Source organism: Ictalurus furcatus, chromosome 11 (genome assembly GCF_023375685.1).
Source record: "Ictalurus furcatus strain D&B chromosome 11, Billie_1.0, whole genome shotgun sequence".
In the NCBI taxonomy this organism is placed as follows: domain Eukaryota; kingdom Metazoa; phylum Chordata; class Actinopteri; order Siluriformes; family Ictaluridae; genus Ictalurus; species Ictalurus furcatus.
Genome location: NC_071265.1, coordinates 24,933,270 through 24,951,469, shown reverse-complemented (window position 1 = coordinate 24,951,469; position 18,200 = coordinate 24,933,270). Strand labels below are relative to the sequence as shown.

General features: G+C 40.3%; 1 protein-coding gene across 2 annotated transcripts; it reads left to right on the top strand.

Moving 5' to 3' along the window:
• The first annotated feature begins 772 nt into the window (after positions 1 to 772).
• On the top strand, positions 773 to 17,175 carry patz1 (POZ/BTB and AT hook containing zinc finger 1). 2 transcript variants are annotated; one of them, XM_053636046.1, is made up of 6 exons: positions 773 to 2,095; positions 2,281 to 2,344; positions 2,503 to 2,674; positions 7,499 to 7,660; positions 12,055 to 12,234; positions 14,077 to 17,175. In XM_053636046.1, exons 1-6 carry the CDS (start codon positions 963 to 965, stop codon positions 14,532 to 14,534), a joined length of 2,169 nt encoding a protein of 722 aa, XP_053492021.1. In that variant the 5' UTR covers positions 773 to 962; the 3' UTR covers positions 14,535 to 17,175. The 2 variants fall into 2 exon arrangements, with proteins under 2 accessions (XP_053492021.1, XP_053492022.1); XM_053636047.1 differs by lacking the exons at positions 7,499 to 7,660; positions 12,055 to 12,234 and having other exon boundaries at positions 14,077 to 17,173.
• The last annotated feature ends 1,025 nt before the right edge of the window (positions 17,176 to 18,200 follow it).

Here is an 18,200-nt window from a genome sequence, read left to right as displayed (position 1 = left end):
TTGTCAAGCTTGTTTCAGGGCAACACCTGTAAATGACCACAAGATGTCACCATGGAGACGGGTGTCGGATTGTCTCGGAGCCTCGACACAATACGGCACATTTACTTCAACTGTTTCAGTGCTCCACGAAGCCTCGCTCTGCGCACCACTACTTATAATATAGAGATTTTTTTCTTTCAGTTTCTATTATACGTAACCTGTATACGTGTAACCAAACACACACACACGTACGTTGGTGTGTGCGTGTCAGTGGAGGGGGGGCAGCGTAGACATATATGTCTATGGGGGACAGGGCCGGAGTGGGCGGGGCTTGTGGACTTCTGTCGGCTCCCGTTCACTGCGCATTTATTTCTATTTCTATTTCTGCAATATTAATGTGCTGTGTGCAGGGGAACAAAGCGCTGGGATCTGGCCACTGTCGGATTTTCTTATAGCAAATGTAATCGTCTACATTTTTTTTTTGGGAGGGGGGGGGGGGATTAAGAGGGGGAGGGGGCTCACTGGAAAACAAGGATGTGAATTCATAACGGGGAGGAGGGGGTTAGAAACCAGGAAGATGAACAATATGCAGAATAACGAACATGAAAACTGAATACCGCTGACATGTGCGCGTAGTTTAGATGCGTCCAGCCTGGATGTCATTAACAATAAGCGATCCGTTTTATTTAATTATATATATATATATATATATACATATATATATTTTAAAAATAATAATAAAAAAGCACCGAGGACACCCCCCCTCTCTCCCTCCCTCCCTCCCTCCAAAACAAAGGTCAAAGTTCACAGGAAGCTGGGGGGCTGCCATTTTCCCCCTGCTAACATATTAGATGCTAAAACGAAGAGGGGTGGTCGTTGTTGAAAGCGTTTTTTTGTTTATTTTTTTTTAAAACGCAGGGATTGTTTTTCTTTCTGTTTATGTTTGTCAGCCTCTCTGTCACATGCGCTAGTCGTTGTGGTTAATGGAAGGCGGCATGGAGAGAATAGAGCAGCCGTGGAATTCTTCCTATACGTACCAGGTGAGCAAGCACAGCGCCGAGATGCTACACAACCTTAACAACCAGAGAAAAGATGGAGGCAGATTCTGCGACGTGATCCTGCGCGTCGGAGAGGAAAGCTTTCCGGCACACAAGGCGGTGCTGGCGGCGTGCAGCGAGTACTTCGAGTCGGTGTTCAGCTGTCAGGTCGAGGGCGACAGCGAGGGCAAAGAGCTCGAGATGCACACGATCAGCCCCAAAGTTTTCCGAGACATCCTGGACTTCGCTTACACGTCGAAGATCGTGGTGCGCTTGGAGTGCTTCCCGGAACTCATGACGGCCGCCAAGTTCCTGCTCATGCGCTCGGTCATTGAAATCTGCCAGGAGGTGATCAAACAGTCCAACGTGCAGATCCTGGTGCCGCCGTCTCGCGGTGGAGAGCTCAGCTTCCTGTCAAACCCCATGCACGCCGACGTGCCAAACGGCGCCGTGTTTACTAACAGGCACAACCTGGACAGTGACAGTACCAGCGCTCCGCCACCTATGAACAGCAGCTCCCACCCGATCGGCCTCCCTGTCTCCCCGTCAGCCTTCGCGACAAACCCGGTAAACGGCGAGGCCTCTTCTCCAGCCTCCAAGCGAGCCAGAGGACGGCCCAAGAAAGAAGATCCGCAAGAGCCCGGCGTGTACAATAATGGTACGATTGACGACAATGAAGGTCCTTTTCCTGGAGGCATTTGCGGTAAGATGCTGAGCGACGCTGTGCAGCTGAGAAACCACGAGGCCCAGCATGGGTCAGTGGGGGCAGGTGGAGAGATGGTGTCCGTGGACATGGCTGTAACGGCTCCCCAGGCTCAGAACTGCGTGCAGACGGACGGGAACCGCAAACGTGAGAGGACGAGACGACACGTGGGCTGTGATCTGTGTGGGAAGGTGTTTAGAGACGTCTATCACCTCAATCGACACAAGTTGTCTCACTCTGGGGAGAAGCCATATGCCTGTCCTGTGTGCGGCCTGCGGTTCAAGCGCAAAGACAGGATGTCTTATCATGTTCGCTCTCACGATGGAGCCGTGGGCAAACCCTATGTGTGCCAAAACTGTGGGAAAGGCTTCTCCAGGTGAGTTCTCTTCAGCCCAAGTTACTGGTCTGGAGCACAAGACTTCATAAATATGGTTGATATTGTGGCAGATGAGACTTTGGGTCGCACCCCCTGTCAAAAACAGCAACACTCTTATCGGCTGCAGAGTACACATTGATTAATGTGTAGGTGTAAGAGTGCATCTGTTTGTATGTTCTTTGCAGGCCAGACCACCTAAATGGACACATCAAGCAGGTGCACACAACAGAGAGACCTCATAAATGTCAGGTGAGAGAGAGAGAGAGAGAGAGAGAGAGAGAGAGCACTGTTCAATACGTTCAAGTGTCATTACCTTATAGCACAGTATGTTCGGTGAATGTCATCATAAAAGTCATCATCCAAGTTAGGAATCTTAGTTAATAGTTTCCCTTGTTGCTTTTTTGCAGATTTGTAACGCGTCGTTTGCAACACGAGATCGTCTGAGGTCGCACCTGGCTTGCCACGAGGATAAAATCCCGTGCCAAGTGTGCGGCAAGTTCTTAAGGGCTGCTTATATGACAGACCACCTGAAAAAACACAGCGAAGGACCTCACAACTACTGCAGCATATGCAATAAAGGTAATGGCTCATATAGACTAATAATTTAGATGGTCATCTCATACATTACAGGTAATTTATTGTATATTCAAGGATCCTTTTGAAACGTGCACTTTTTCTGTGGCCAATTGAAAAATATGTAAAGCCCAGTGTTCAAGGAGAGCTAGAGACTGGTTGAATTTTGGTTTATTAACTGCAAATTAAAGAGGAATAAAAAAAAAATGTTCATACATTTTTCTAAGCTCAAGTCCTAGGAGTCCATATGCTATATGGTAGGCGTCGGCAAACAGCAGCCCACGGGCCAAATCCAACCTGCCCAACTGGAAAACATGGGAATCGTTGTGTCAGACAAACTGCATTTCAGATCTTTGACCATTTTCAAGCGCAGAATTTGTGTATAGTTCAACTTTTGGTGCAAAAACATTATTTAAGCACAGAAAGCCAGTTGCAAAGTGGCTTTGGATTCATTGGAACAGTTGTTCATATGCAGTCTTTCAGATGCACAATGGAGAAAGTTCTCATTGTAGCAGTAGCCCGGGAGACATGCTATATAAAAGTGTTTTGGCAGATTACAGATTGTCAGGTTTAATCTGGGAATAGATGGTATAATGGTCATTTTTGGTTGTGTTTTACTGTTTATGGTTTGTTAATTGAGTAGCCAGATCACTACTTTTTCTAAAAACCACCTCTAGGACAGTCGGCAAGTTTCTGGAATTAAAATTGTACCAAATGTAATTTTTCAAGGAAACAAGCAAAAATATACAATAAGCATGAAGAAAAACACTCTGAGACAGAAAGCGGTGAACTCGGTGGCAAAAATTTAATATGGTCTTCAAATAAACAGAATTCTTCGTTAACAGTTTTCTAAGCTTCGTTTTAGCTAATCATGGTTATGAATGCGCTGCCAAAGTTTTTGTTTATGCGGCGCAAGTTTACATTCACCATTCTGGCACAAATCTCACATGTGGGCGGGCTTAACAGCGATTTACTCTGATTGGCTAGTGAGATTTGGATGATGATGATGATGACTACGATGTCGTTCCGTGTCGCTCATGAGAGCTCATCTCGAAACAATAGTCGTATGAGACTACCCAAACCTCAAATGTTAATTACAAATTAATAATACTGACTAAAGTAAGTAAGTAATTTCCACTACAAAAGTACAAACACTGTAGCTATACAGAGAACCGCATCCAGAACGCTCTCCAAAATTCTCTCAAAAGTTTCTACTTCCAGGTCAGGTAGCTGTTGATCCAAATCTCACTACCCAATGAGAGTAAATCGCCGTGAAGCCACGCCCACACGTTAGATTTGTGCCACAGTGGTGAGCGTAAACTTGCCGAGCGTAAACGAAAACTCTGCCAGCGCATTCGTAACCATGATTAGCAAAAACGAAGCTTAGGAAACTGTTAACAAAGAATGCTGTTTATTTGAAGATCATGTACATTTTTTTTCCGCCAATGAGTTCACCGCTTTCAGTTTCAAAGTGTTTTTCTTCTTTCTCATCGTATATTTTTGTTCTCTTCTTGAAAAAAAGATACGTTCGATACTTTTGGCACAAATTTAATTCCATACAAGTTCAGCTAACTAAATGACTCAGCAGTTTCCTCCAATACAAACTCCCAGTATACAGAACGTTTACATGTAAGGTTGATTGAGGAATACTAAATGTATTTCTGGAACTTGTAATTGCTTTAACAAAGATATTCTGCGATCTGGGGTTTCCTTCAGGAGCTGTTGCTTGTAGACATACTACAACATTATGTTGTCACCTACTGGACGTATTTTGAAACACAATAGCGAACGTGATTAAACTAAACATTTTTAAATATGTAATTTCTCATGGATGGCAAATTTGAGCATACAGATCTGTATTTGGGTCACATTTGTTAGTACAGTGCTAAATTCACACATTTCCATTTAAGACAGACACTTTATCAGTACTTCTGTGATAAAAAAGGGAGAGTTACATGTAATCTCAGTTAGTGATCCTTTTAATCATAGGATGTGCATTCTTAACTATCCAGCTAGCCATTTTACGTAATGAACGAATTTGCGGAAGGTATGATGTATTCGGACAGATTTGACTGCTGTATATATTGAGAATATGACAATTCAAATAGACTTAGTTTTGTGTTTACCAGTGACAGATGTGGACTAGTTCGCTTGCATTACTAGCATTTACCTAGCCGCGCTAACTGTGAGCTAACATTAACAACAACATCATTATGTACAGGTTCATAACTAAGCCTACTGTTCTGCTACGTCAGTAAATCTATGATCTTGGTGAACAGATGCCTTATTCTGAGTCAGTCTGAGGTTCACATTTACAGGGTTGCTTTTTCCCAATGTGGCTTCCTGCCTTTTTGTAATAACATATTATTTTGTAATGCGTAGGTAACGGAATAGCATAGCGGGGGGAAAGGTGTGTAGTTGGGATGGCAGGAGCACATAAGGGCGTTTCCAGTTTTCCATAAATCCTTGCACTTTATGAGGGAACAGTTGTAGAGATGTTCCTTGGCCTTTTTAGTAGTAGTTTCTTTGGCATTAAACCCTAAGAATTATTACTCAAGATTACCTTTTAATAGTTTAAAAATATATTTTTACGGTAGTGCTAATTACTAAATGCTAATGGGCTGTTAGTGTGAATGTTTTTTGGTTTTTTTCTTGAATAAGTAGGCTATTTGAGTATTCCACATTTTGGAAAAAAAAATACAAAAAAGTATTGAATCCTTAAAAGTGCTCCTTTAAAGAATGGCTTTTAACTGAATAATTCCTCTTGGATCGTTTTTGTCCCCCCCCCCCCCCATTGACACAGCAATACATTTACAGTCTTTATTTAAAATATTGTTACTTTGCGTAAAATAATTCAACTTGCGTGAAAAAGCTGATTAAAGAAGCGCTGCATATGTAGTAAGTCTGTGAAGTGGCGAAATTGGATTAAAGCCAGCTTTAGAAAGTACGTTTACAGCATTCTTTTAAGATTACTCGTCACACTGTACGAGATGCTCTCTATAAAATCATGGCTGAATACTGTACCAGACTGTGAGATAACCTGTTCTCCATGTCCGATTATACTGTGAAGATCCTCTAGTTGCTTTTAAAGAAAACCACTAAGTTCCGTCTGCTTACATCATCAATCAGTGCGATCTGGGCTAGAGATCGACCAATATAGATTTTTTTATAACCGATACCGATCCCGATTATTTACATGTTTATGTGCCCGAGAACCGATACTTATTTGTTGTTTTACTTCTGTTTTTGACACAAATGATAACGCCACCACTGATCTGAACAATTTCACTTCCTCCTTACATAAAAACAAACGAAAAATAACTCTTATTTATACACAAATTAATAGAGGGGTCTGAAAGAGTGGACAAATGCAAAGTGCACTGTTACTAAAGTGTCTTTTTATTTTAATTTTTTATTTTGAAATAAAAGCTTTGAGGAGGTAAACAGATTAAGTGACTGTGAGTCTCTATTTCTTAGTGCCAAACTGCTTAAATAGCATATCAAGCGTTTATGTAACGCATCTAATTTGTACATTAATGACTGTTATGTTAAATAAAAGTTTATTAATTAAAGGAAATTAATTAAAGCAAAGCAAGTTTACAAATGCTTTACTTGTGCACATCGTCGTTTACTTGTGTCTCCTCAGCAATGCCAGTCCTGCGTGCAGTTCTCAAAACTCCCACAAGATGGTGCCAACAAGATTCTTGGTAGATCTGACATTACAAAACCGATATCTGATTATGGATAAATGCTTAAATATTGGGAAAAAAATGATTATCGGTCGATCTCTAATCTGGGCTCATGCACAAAATATGGTCTACATAAGTAGAAGCATTTTTCAAAGTGAGCTTGAGGCAAAAAGGATATAATAATATAAAAATAATATTTTTTCTCTTAGCAAGTATTTTGTTTCACTATTGCCACTACTGTATTCACCATTGCCAAACTTCTAGCTGTCTCTGGAGTTTTGTCTTATACTATGGAATCCTCCTATTTGTGACATTTAGACAAGCATCATAGCAGTGGTCTCACAGATTTTGCTAAAAAAAACTTCTCGTTCTCAGCTGTCTTTGGTTGCGACGACGCTAAATCCGACTGCTGTTGTGTATGTAAAATTATGTGTTCTAAGACTGGCGATCTCAACTCACGGCCAAAAATATTCTTTTTATGATGTGTGATTCTGTGACAGCAAACTGGAAAATCTTATAGCGTAAAGCCGGCTTCAGCCCCTGAGCCTGTTATGTCTGACAAGTAAATTATTCGAGGATAACGATGTGGTTACGCACTAGCTGTAGCCACAGAACCTGCTTCCAGTGCTGGGCTGCACTAGTTTGAGTTGATATGATGTTGATTAACAAAATTGTTTTGGTGTATTTTGACAGGTTTGGCTACTGTAACGGATAGGAACTAGCTCAGTAGCAGTTACTTTACTGGCTAGCTATGTGCTAATGTTACCTAAAGTAACCTACAGTCTGTCATTGCTGTTAGTGTTTTCCTAGTATTTGCATTGTAGCATATTGCAGCAGAATAACATATCTAACAATTTATAATTTAAGGTGGTTTTTCAGGAGAACTTTATAAAAAAAAAAGGTAGACCGCTCCACCATGTCCCCAAGACTTAATTGCCGACACCTGCTATATGGATTGCCAGTTCATTAGAAACCACTGTACACGAGCCATTAAGACTGAAAAGTCTTTTGATTTGGGTTCAAGGCCTTTTTCACAATGATAAGAAAACAGGAGATGCTCATCTCATTGTTAAACAAGTCTCTGCTTGTTTTCCCCTTCTGTTCCTTCTGTTTTGCTTTTTGCTCCTCTTGACGGTCTCAGGTTTTTCCACTGCGTCCTACCTAAAGGTACATGTAAAAACACACCACGGCTCGTCCATGCTCCCTTCCTCCACAGCTCACCAGTTCCTAGAGCCGCGTGACAACGGGCCGCAGATGCACAACGGTGCCCCCTACCACTCAGGACGCCAATGCACAGTGGAAGGCAAGCACGCCTCGGTGTCCCTGCCACTTGCTCGCTCACTCTTTTCACCCCACTGCTAAATATTGCATCTGCTTGTGTAAACACACTCACTCACTCACTCACTCGGCCCGTACTGTTGCGCTAATTTATCACTCCAGCTGATTTCCATCATTCTCATATTATGAGCAGATTTTGTTATGAAAGACCAGTCATATTCGTATATATTACAGTTCCTGTAAGGTATGGGTATAAATACTCGCATGCTTTTTATTGTAGAAGAATGATGGAAATGTGGTGATAAAGAGAACTCACATGGTGCTATTCAACCTGAATCAGGCTTTTTGGTGGTGTTGATTTTTTTTTTTTTTTTTTTTTTTTTTTAAAGCTGTTTCAATCGGTTTAATCCAGTTAATGTGATAAAATCATTTAAGGTGTTGGAGGTGTGGGAAAAATCGAATGTTGAAAGCAATCATATGAGAGATTTTCCTTCATGCCTGATTCATAATCCATCACATCGAATGAGATCTTTTTCCTTATGATTTGGCTCCTTTTGTTCTAGTTTTCCATTTAGACTTTGGAAGTCTGGCTGGATCGTAGGTATAGGCCTGACTTGTAAATGTAATTTTGTGAAACTCTTGATAAAATCTGGCTGATCAGTATGATTGCTGCTGCATGTATCTACATGTACCACTGCAATTCGCTTGTGCTGTATCATGTGCACATTCAAGTAAGGCTGCAGTGTTCTGTGGTTGATTGGTCAAAGTGTGTGTGTGTGTGTGTGTGTGTGTGTGTGTGTGTATATATATATATATATATATATATATATATATATATATATATATATATATATATATATATATATATATATACACACACACACTTAAAAAAGATAAAAACAGATCACACTTGCAGCCCTACCAGCTTTATCTAGTATGGAAGGCTGTCTGTTGCTGTATAAGTTAGCATGGCAAAGTAATATAACATCTGTTGCTTTATGTAATTTCCATCATGCTGGCAAAGCAAGCATTTCTTGGCAATCAGTGCATGTTGTAGTCCAATATGTGCAAAGGTTTTGGGAATCAGTGGGCTTTTTTTCATGGAATTATTGCCCTAGAAGTTAGCAGCCTGTTGTTGGGGTGTGTTGAGAGGATGGTAAGATGGCCTCAATTATTTTTCCATCAGTGTTAAGCTTTGTGTCCTAATTACTAAACTAATTTTCCTGTTTGGATGTTTAGTATGTTGTCCATTGTGCAGTTGTGGTAGTTTTACTTCAGTGTTTTATTTTGTTGCTGAATAATAATAATAAGAATACATGGAATAAAGTCACCAACTTTATTCCGTGACTAAAAGTAAATTACAAAATAATAATCCACCCTTCCACTCAAACATATATACGAGGAAAATATACAATTTTCCTCAAAGAATAAGAACAAGACAAAAAAGTTAAACTTTTTCTCTTCATGTTCGCATACTTAAACTATATGGCCAAAAGTTTGTGGACACCTGACCATTACACCCACATGTGGGTCTTCCCTAAAAAAAAAAAAAAAAAAGTTGGAAGCACACAATCGTATAAACTGTCTTTGTATGCTGTAGCTTTACAGTTTCCCTTCACTCGATCTAAGAGAAACAAACCTGTTCCACTATCAAAGTGTTCATGTGCACAAAACAAGCTCCAGGAAGACATGGTTTGTGAAGGCAGGTGTGGAAGAACTCGAGTGGCCTGCACAGAGCCCTGATCTCAACCCCGCTGAACAACTTTGGGATGAACTGGAACGCTGTTTGCACCCCAAGCTTAGTCACCCAACATCCGTGCCTGACCTCACTAATGCTCTTGTGGCTGAATGAGCACAAATCCCCACAGCCACTCTCCAAAATCTAGTGGGAAAAATGGTCAGGTGTCCACAAACTTTTGGTTATATAGTGAAGTTTGATAAGGTCTTAAAGCGCACCTATTATGGTTTTGAAACGTGCCTAATAATGTTTTAAAGGTCTCATACAATAGATTTACATGCATCCAAGGACAGAAAACACTTTAATGTGCTCATAATTTAAACTGCAGCATTACCTTTTCCCCCCAGTGTCACTAATGACTCGTTAAATGAAAGGATTCATTCTAAACGCCTCCTTTCAGAGAGCATACTCTACTCTGATTGGTCTGATGTCCCAGTCTGTTGTGATTGGTCTATCTCTGTCAGCGTGTTTCAAAAAGGAAACGCCCACTACCATAACGAGTTTCGGCTCCGTCTGTCCGCAAGCGGCCGATGAAGACCACAGGCAGGACTTTTTGTTACAAACCTACGTAGGTTAGTACAGGAAGTAAGTCTGGAATTACTAACGACTCGTTTCAGCAGTTCAGAATCGGTTCCTTCTTTTGGGAGTCAATAACTAGATTTGCAAACTTTTTACATTCCCAAACAGCTATATAACACACTACATGAAAGGTAATATCTAAAAAACCATAATAGGTGCACTTTTTAAATGAAGACGTGCTCAGGATGATGTCAGTAGACATTTCTGTGGCTGAATGTTGCTCTGGGCCTGTCTTTTCTGATCTGCCAATGCCTGCTACCGCTTCATCAGAGAAATACGCTGTAGTACTCATTACTTTTTGGTAGCATCAGCAGTAGTGTTGCAGTTTTTTGTAGTTTCTCTCTTGTTGGGCTTATCATACTAGCTAGAGAGAACTAGCACACCGACTTACCAAAGAAACACAATTAATAATTTAATATGCCGCATACACTTCTATGAAATGTAGTCAGGGTACTAAATGCACTCCTTAGAGTAATGTTATTAAATGGAGCCACTTCCTGTGCGTTTGTGAAATGATCTGGTGTTCCACATAGAATTCAGACTTATTAATATGGACAACATACTTAAGTTATTGCATTTGCGTTTTTGAACACCACGGTAAAATTTTATGGGGGAAAAGACTAAAAACATAAGTTTTAAGTATTAGTAGACTAACTCTAAAATAAAAACAGCAATAACCCTATTCCTAAAATATGACTATATCTATTATGAATTTTTGTCAGAAGATTAAAACTAAGCCCAAATTAGCTGTTAAAATTACAGGTATGTCTCAACCAGCTGCCTAGTTCAGTAGGTAGGGACGGGCGATATGGGCTTAAAACTATATCACGGTATTTTCTGGTATTTATTGCGATAACGATATCAGTGACGATATAAATATAGTACCATGCACCACTGTTTTTGGCTATAAGTGATTGCTGGGATCTTGAGAGTCTCAGAAACACAAACATTGATCTAAAAGTAAAACTGATTTTCTGTAACCAAACCAGTTCCAGATTGTAGACGTACAGTAGCTCCTCGTTTAGCGATGAACTCCTCCTCAGCTTCACGTCCGCCTCCCGCCGTACTTGTTTTCGCTCTGCACGTGAACTGCGAATGGGTCGCAGACCGTCGCAAGAAATACATCATCAACTAGGCTTTATCGTTATTATCGCGGGAAGACTAATTCTTATTATAGGGAGGATTTTTACCGGTATATCACAAACGATAAGATAGTGCCCAAACATATATTGCGTACACGAGTTCTAGCACTGGTAAGGACTCACTACAGATTGGGACACTGATCACTGAATTTCCGGCGACATGACTATGTACTCGCGTTGTAGATGTCATAAATGATTGATTAAAATGAATCAAAAATTTGAATCGACGTAAAAATATTTGCGTTAAATTTGTTAGCTTAATCACACGCATCTCTGTCATATGTCAAGCAGGATCGTAGACTAGCTAGTGGAGCATCGATGCTCCCTGGTTTTTGCGGTGCGTCGTGGGAATTTTTTAGAGAGCAAACGTTCCAGTGCACTGGAAGGATTTTGCGATTGAGACCGCCTTTAAAATGGCCGACTCCCTGATCAGTGCCCTGAATATTGAACTGGGGAGCTGGTTGAGACATAGCCTAACACTTTCATTCCATAGTCTTTTTACTCAAGTAGAAGGAAATTGGTCCTATATATTAAGTAAAAGTTCTTTTTGTTTATAATTTCATGAGTAGGATGCAGTTGGTTGTATTTTTCGGATGATGTTTTTGTGACAACCTTCTGTTTCAGGGATTAATCTATAGAAACAATGTAGTATCCAAAGGAAAGGAAAACATCTAAATTGAGTGACTGCTTTACTGCAGTAATCACTTGATTAGATATAAATAAGCTCCAACAAGAAGTCTGCAGGTTTGGCAAGTAATGAAGGAAGAAACATTCATTCAAAACTGAGAGCCAGATAGTGCATCAATCAAGCCACTGTCCATTGATGAACCCATGTAAAATTGATGTCAGTCTGACTGTATTGACAGCAATTGTCCACCCTGGAATCTCTGTCTCTCCTTCTGTTTGTACCCCTCATGTCCTTCTACTCTTCCTCATTGCGGCGTGTCTGTGATGGTGTAGACCTTTGTACCAGTCGCCGGATTCTGATGCCCTTTCCTGAGGCAGAGGGGTGTTTTCGGGGGTTTTCAGGGCCTGCAGTTCTTGCTCAACCAGGCCCTCCTGCCCTCGGTGTGCAACCTGAGCTGTGGGAGCGGCACTGTGGCGGAGCACCAGGCCTCCCGTTGCATGCACCTCTCGCAGGTCAGTATGGGCCGGCCGGAGAGGGGCGTAGGGCGAGCCGAATACTGCTCACACGACACAGGATGAGAACTGCTACGTCTCACAGCTCAGTAAATGTCAGTTTCTTTGCACTTTTCAAAAGCAGGTGAAACAGGTGTTCTTACAAACACACAACCAGACGGACATGGACACAGACAGGCAGAGATGGATACGCAGAGAGACAGAACATGTGGAGAGAGAGAGAGAAACAGCCATGCACATGGAGAAAGACAGATGTCTGGACACAGACACTGACTGATGCTGAGAGACAGATGGACAAAAATACACAGACAGGCAGACAGACAAAGAGAGACAAACAGACAGAGACATAGACGGATAGGGGCACGTACAGACATGCGAACTGAGAGACGGACATTATAAAGTAATTATATGGAATGACCTGACATGGGGTTCATAGGTGCAGCGCAGGTGTATCGGTATACAGTCCATACAGGATTTCGCAGAGCTTTTTTGTGATTGTCGTGGTCAAAAATGCTAAATTTTGCTGCGGCTTTTTCAAAATTTACGGAATTTTTTGTGCTTATTTTTCGGGAAAAACTACTTGAATTGGCGACACTGCAAAGCATGAAATTGTTCTGCTCGGACTTTTGCAGTGATGTTGTTGGTAAACGAGACCTTTAATCTCAATGTTTGACACATGAATCACAGGGGGCTCTGGCTGAATGTGCGTTGTGATGACGTTACATGGCGTGTTTTGATGATGTCACACGACGCATCTTGGCCCCAAATCTGTGAAAAATTTGCAGTAAGTTTGAAAAAATCGCAAGCTTCTGCGAATATCATGGAATTTCCTTGATTTTGCGTTCATTTCTGCGATCGCAAAATCCTGGAGGGACTGAGTATATCACTCAAGCTGCTTCTCTGCCTAGCTGATGTAGCAGGCAGGGAACGGGCATTGTCAATTATGGCTAATAGTTTGAGTATTCTTCACTCTGCCACAGTTTCCAGATTGATTCTTAAGGCAGACCCAGCATTTTTAAAATCACTGTTTTGTTCATACAACTAAAGCTTATGCCATTGCACCAACGTACAACGCAGAATAATGCACTACACTGGTAGAACACCTATAGGAGAGAACTGAAGGACAACACTTTCCTCAAGAAGTATGTGTGTAACATATGTGAGGAGTGAAGTGCAATATTGTTCATTTATATTCTGTAAATACAGATGATTTCATTCCAAATGGCCAAACTTTGCACACTTGGCTATTTGGAATGAAATTTAAAAAACTCTTTCCAAACAGAGTGATGCCACATTGGCTGTAGTGTTGTGCTATCTCCCCCGTGTTGTGAACTACAAGGCAATTAAACAAAGGAGACAATGTTTTGTATATTTTACAGAAAAAAAAAAAAAAACACTACATGAATTACACGATGGACTTGAAACAACACATTAAACAGGATGTCTTGATAAAAGTATGGGCATGGCCATTGTTTAGACCTCATTGTTTTTAGGTGAAAAATCAGTCAGTCTTGACCAAAGGCAAATTGTGCACTGACATAAATGTAACAAGGAGAGATATCAAATAGATAGCTATGGGCAAGTAGATTTCTAATATTTGTAATTGTTGGAGCTTTCCTATCTTAGCTGATTTACTAGTGCTGGCGAAAAATTCTTGCCACACTTTGACGTTGAAATTATTCACGTTGACATATTCTTCTGTTCTTAGTAAATGTTTTAGTGTCTACGAGTAGTTCATCTATAGGTCTTGCCTAACGTGAGATTCTTTCTCTTTTTCCCTGTCATCATCGTTCACGTTTATCATGGTCTTCCCACCTACATCTCACTCTGTGTTTCCCTCAGACGGGCAGGAAAATGCTGCGAAATGCCCCCATCAGGATTCTGAGGGGTCGGACGCTGCGTTCAGGGACCTTTCTAACGGAACGGAGCTCAAACTGGAGCATAAGTCTGAGGACAAGGAACTTGAGGTGACCTCGCTGATCTTCAACGGCGAGGCCGACGGCACAGCAAACACGCCGTGCGGCTCCAAACAGAAGACGGACACGGAGAAGAAGTTTGCTTGTGGCTTATGTGGCCAGACCTTCCGCACGAAATCCTACCTCAACAAGCACCAGCACCGGGTGCACAAGAAACCCAGCGGGACAGCATCCGGTCTTGGAGATCTGGGTTCTCCGTTCTCCCCACAGCAGAACATGTCTTTGCTCGAGTCATTCGGTTTCCAGATCGTCCAGTCAGCTTTTGCGTCATCACTCGTGGACTCTGAGGTAGGGAGCAATTCTGTAGGCTTAGGGGACAAGTGAACACTTGGAGAGAGGAAGACATTCTCTCTTACGAGATGTCCACAGCTTTTAGGGGGAACTGCAGTTCTATCTTTTACCATCAATGCCATTGTAAACTATATTATCTTTTGTGTTGCTTACCATCAACCCGTAGTCAGTTAATTTAATGTTTTGACATGCAAGTTTGCCAGTATGTTTTCCATTCTTTTTGACCTGAAGCACCCAATCATTCATGAATCAACCAAGCATTCGAAATCAGAGTATGTATTAATAAATCATCCCACAAATCCTACTAAACCCAAGTTGAACTCCTTTGAATCATTTTGTGTGGATACGTGCAACAAAATCCTGGGCACAAACATCACTGGAAGCCCCAGGCTCTGAAATAATTTTAAGTTAAATAATGACTAATTTAATTCTTGTTCCCAAATTCATGGTTGTTAACACCATTTTTTCCCCCCCATTTCATTTTGACTCATGAATACTTGCGAGATTGATTGTATGGATTCATGCAAACCGCATACAAGTTTTGAATATTTAACAGGGACCAATTTCAGGTATGACTGTAAGATATTACAAGAGATGAAGAGTATATTTTATTAACTTATTGATTTTGGTGTCCCATCTCCTTTACGAAATGGTTTATATAAAGCCATTGGTAAATTTTAGATATGTGCTGTGCTATTTTGTCTTTGAATTATGCGTTTTAGAGGAGGCCAAGAAGAGAGTTTGTGTGTGTGTGTGTGTGTGTGTGTGTGTGTGTGAGAGAGAGAGAGGTGATTGGTGTGTGCGTGTGCACACATCATGGTATCTTATTAAGAGAATGTAATGTAATCAGAGGGCTTTTTAAGGTTTTTTTAATATATCAGGACTTTTTTTCTATGAGGGTCCAAACATTCCTGCTTAACTTAAGAATTCCTATACCTGATGTGTGTGTATATAATGTTGACAAACATAAGAAATATGTATATATATATACTTATATATGGCCTATATTAAGTTTGTTTATTCTATGTAATGGGGCTCTGTGTATATGACTTCCATTGGCCATTATGATTGAATAGAACTTGAGTGGAGAAAAATGTTTTGAGGCAAAGAGCTTCAGTTGTATTCAGTTGGTTTGAGTAAATTCACACTTGTATCTCTTATTACGCTATAGTGGTGTGTGATCATATAAACTTTGTTTTTTTTTTTTCTTTTTTTTTTGAGGCATGAAGATGCCATCAGTGTGTCAGATCTAAATTCCTGTCTTTTCTTCTTCTTTTTTAAAATTGCATTTTGTTCCTTTAGACTAACACTATAATTACTCTGAGCAAATGTGACTGGGCAGTGGTTATGATATCAGAGAAGTGTTTTGAGAGATATGCCTGTGAGAGGCCTGCTTTATGTTCTTACACTCTTTTTACAACTTTTATGAGTTCTGTGGGAAGACCTTAAACCTTTTAAATGTTTTCAGTAGAGCCTTACAACAGAACATTTCCCCTATCAGATCAGGTTCGACGTAGAACACTTTGTAGAAGCTAAGAACTTGTAATACGATGAACTCTTTGGGGGGGTCGGGGGGGGGGGGACCTGTTTTTCTAAGTGTGTATGAGAGGTCTGATGTATTTACATGTTGAAGTGAAGGTTTCAGAGGTCATGCGAGTATGATTTAGCAATGTATTCTATTTTCTGTTTATTTATTATTGTTTTGCAAGACGTGTTTAAAAGTAGTTTTTGTTCACATCAGCCCACATTAGCTTGGAATTGTGTTAACTCTGTTGTATTTATACATATCGGTCATTAATTTCCTTCTAATTTATGTTTAAAATGCATCCTTATTGAGGCCTCAAGTGTGAAGAGAGGAAGTATGCAACTACCCAGGATTCCCTTCATGACAACATTGTTTGACTCTTCTAGCCGACCCATCAAATCCACCCAATTGTTACCGTCAAACTCAATTTCACCTCACTGTCTGGAATTAATCACCCCTGCACTCTAATCTGTGCATTTAACCTTTTATTTATGTAAAAGATTGACATGGCCGTTTGGGAAGGTTCTGAGATTAAAATGCTGATATGCCGTCTCTTATGTTTTACTGGCACATTCTATCACTGGAAATGTTTTTTTTTTAAACGTGTTTTATTTGTATTCTGCTTATGTTTTCATATAACCGTATGTTGCAAAGTGCCTTCCCAGTACTGATTGTGAATGGGTAGGAAAATCTGTCATTATAAGGACCATCTTAAGAGTAACCCTGTACATAAAGTGATTTGCATTGACACTTTTGTATAAGGACATGCACATAGAAAGAAAATGTACATTTGTATGTATGTTTGTTATTCTATCTTTGTTCTCTGACAAAAATGTTTCTTTGCAATTTCTGTCAAGAATTTCCTTGATTTTTGGATATAGGCATACTTTTCTATTGATGTTTTTGTTTTTGTACACTGTTTTGTGTCTCTGTTTATTTGCTACAGAGATAAGTATAAAATAAAATTGTATTTGGGATGATGCTGTGTCATACAATCCATTTTTTTTTTTTGTATGATCTCATTATGCAAAGTTTAGCTCCTTTTACAGACATCAGTAATATACAATCAGAATATTTAAGATGCAGTTTCTTTCTTTCTTTCTTCTTATACCACTGCGTGGTTCAGTTCTCAAATCAGAATTTTGCATTAATTTTCATAACAGCATGGCTCTGACAGTAGTTCTAGTAGTAAAAAACCAAGCCAAAAACTGTCCTTTCAAAATTTTAACATGTATAACTCAACTTACCACTTATGCTACAGTGTGGGAGGTGGGGAGATGTTTTAGGACCCACCGATAGTAATAGAAGCCAAGACCAAAGCTACTCTCTCCAGGACACATATCCGATATCTAAATCTCGGTGCCCTTGCCTAAGAGATGTCGACTAGCCTGGGATGAATGTAGGACTAGTAATATAATGAGATAAAGAGAAAGATGTAAGCTCTGCTTCACCAAATACAACTAATTATTTAGTACACACTCTTCCAAAACAGTCAAATGTCAATCAGAATGGTCAGTTGCACCCCATTATGTCAATCGGATAAAACATGCAGGATTTTTGCCCAGTAATCAGGTTACTAACACGTATACAGTTCAACAGATCCCACATCCACCTTCCTACAGGAAAATTTAGGGTTCTTAAATTAATAGCTTAATAGTAGAGGTGGGAAGTACCATATTGCCCTTTTTCTATGGCTGTATCCCAAATGTTAACTAGAATGTAGTGTACAGTACAATAGGCTCAAGAATATCACTATGTTATACTCTTATGTGGATACCATATACACTCACTCAGCACTTTATTAGGAACACTGCGCTAGTACTGGGTAGGGCCTCCTTTTGCTCTCAAAACAGACTCAATTCTTCATGACATAGATTCCACAAGATGTTGGAAACATTCATTTGAGAGATTCTGGTTCATGTTGACATGATTGCATCACACAATTCCTGCAGATTTTTCATACTGGAAATCTCCTGTTCTACCATATCCCAAAGGCGTTCTACTGGATTCAGATCCAGTGACTGGGAAGACCACTGAAGAACACTGAACTCAGTGCCATGTTATGAAACCAATCCGAGACGACTTTTGCTTTGTGACCATGCCTTATCATGCTATCATGGCTATCATGGAAGTAGCCATTAGTGAAAGACATAACTGCATAAATGAGCAGGTGT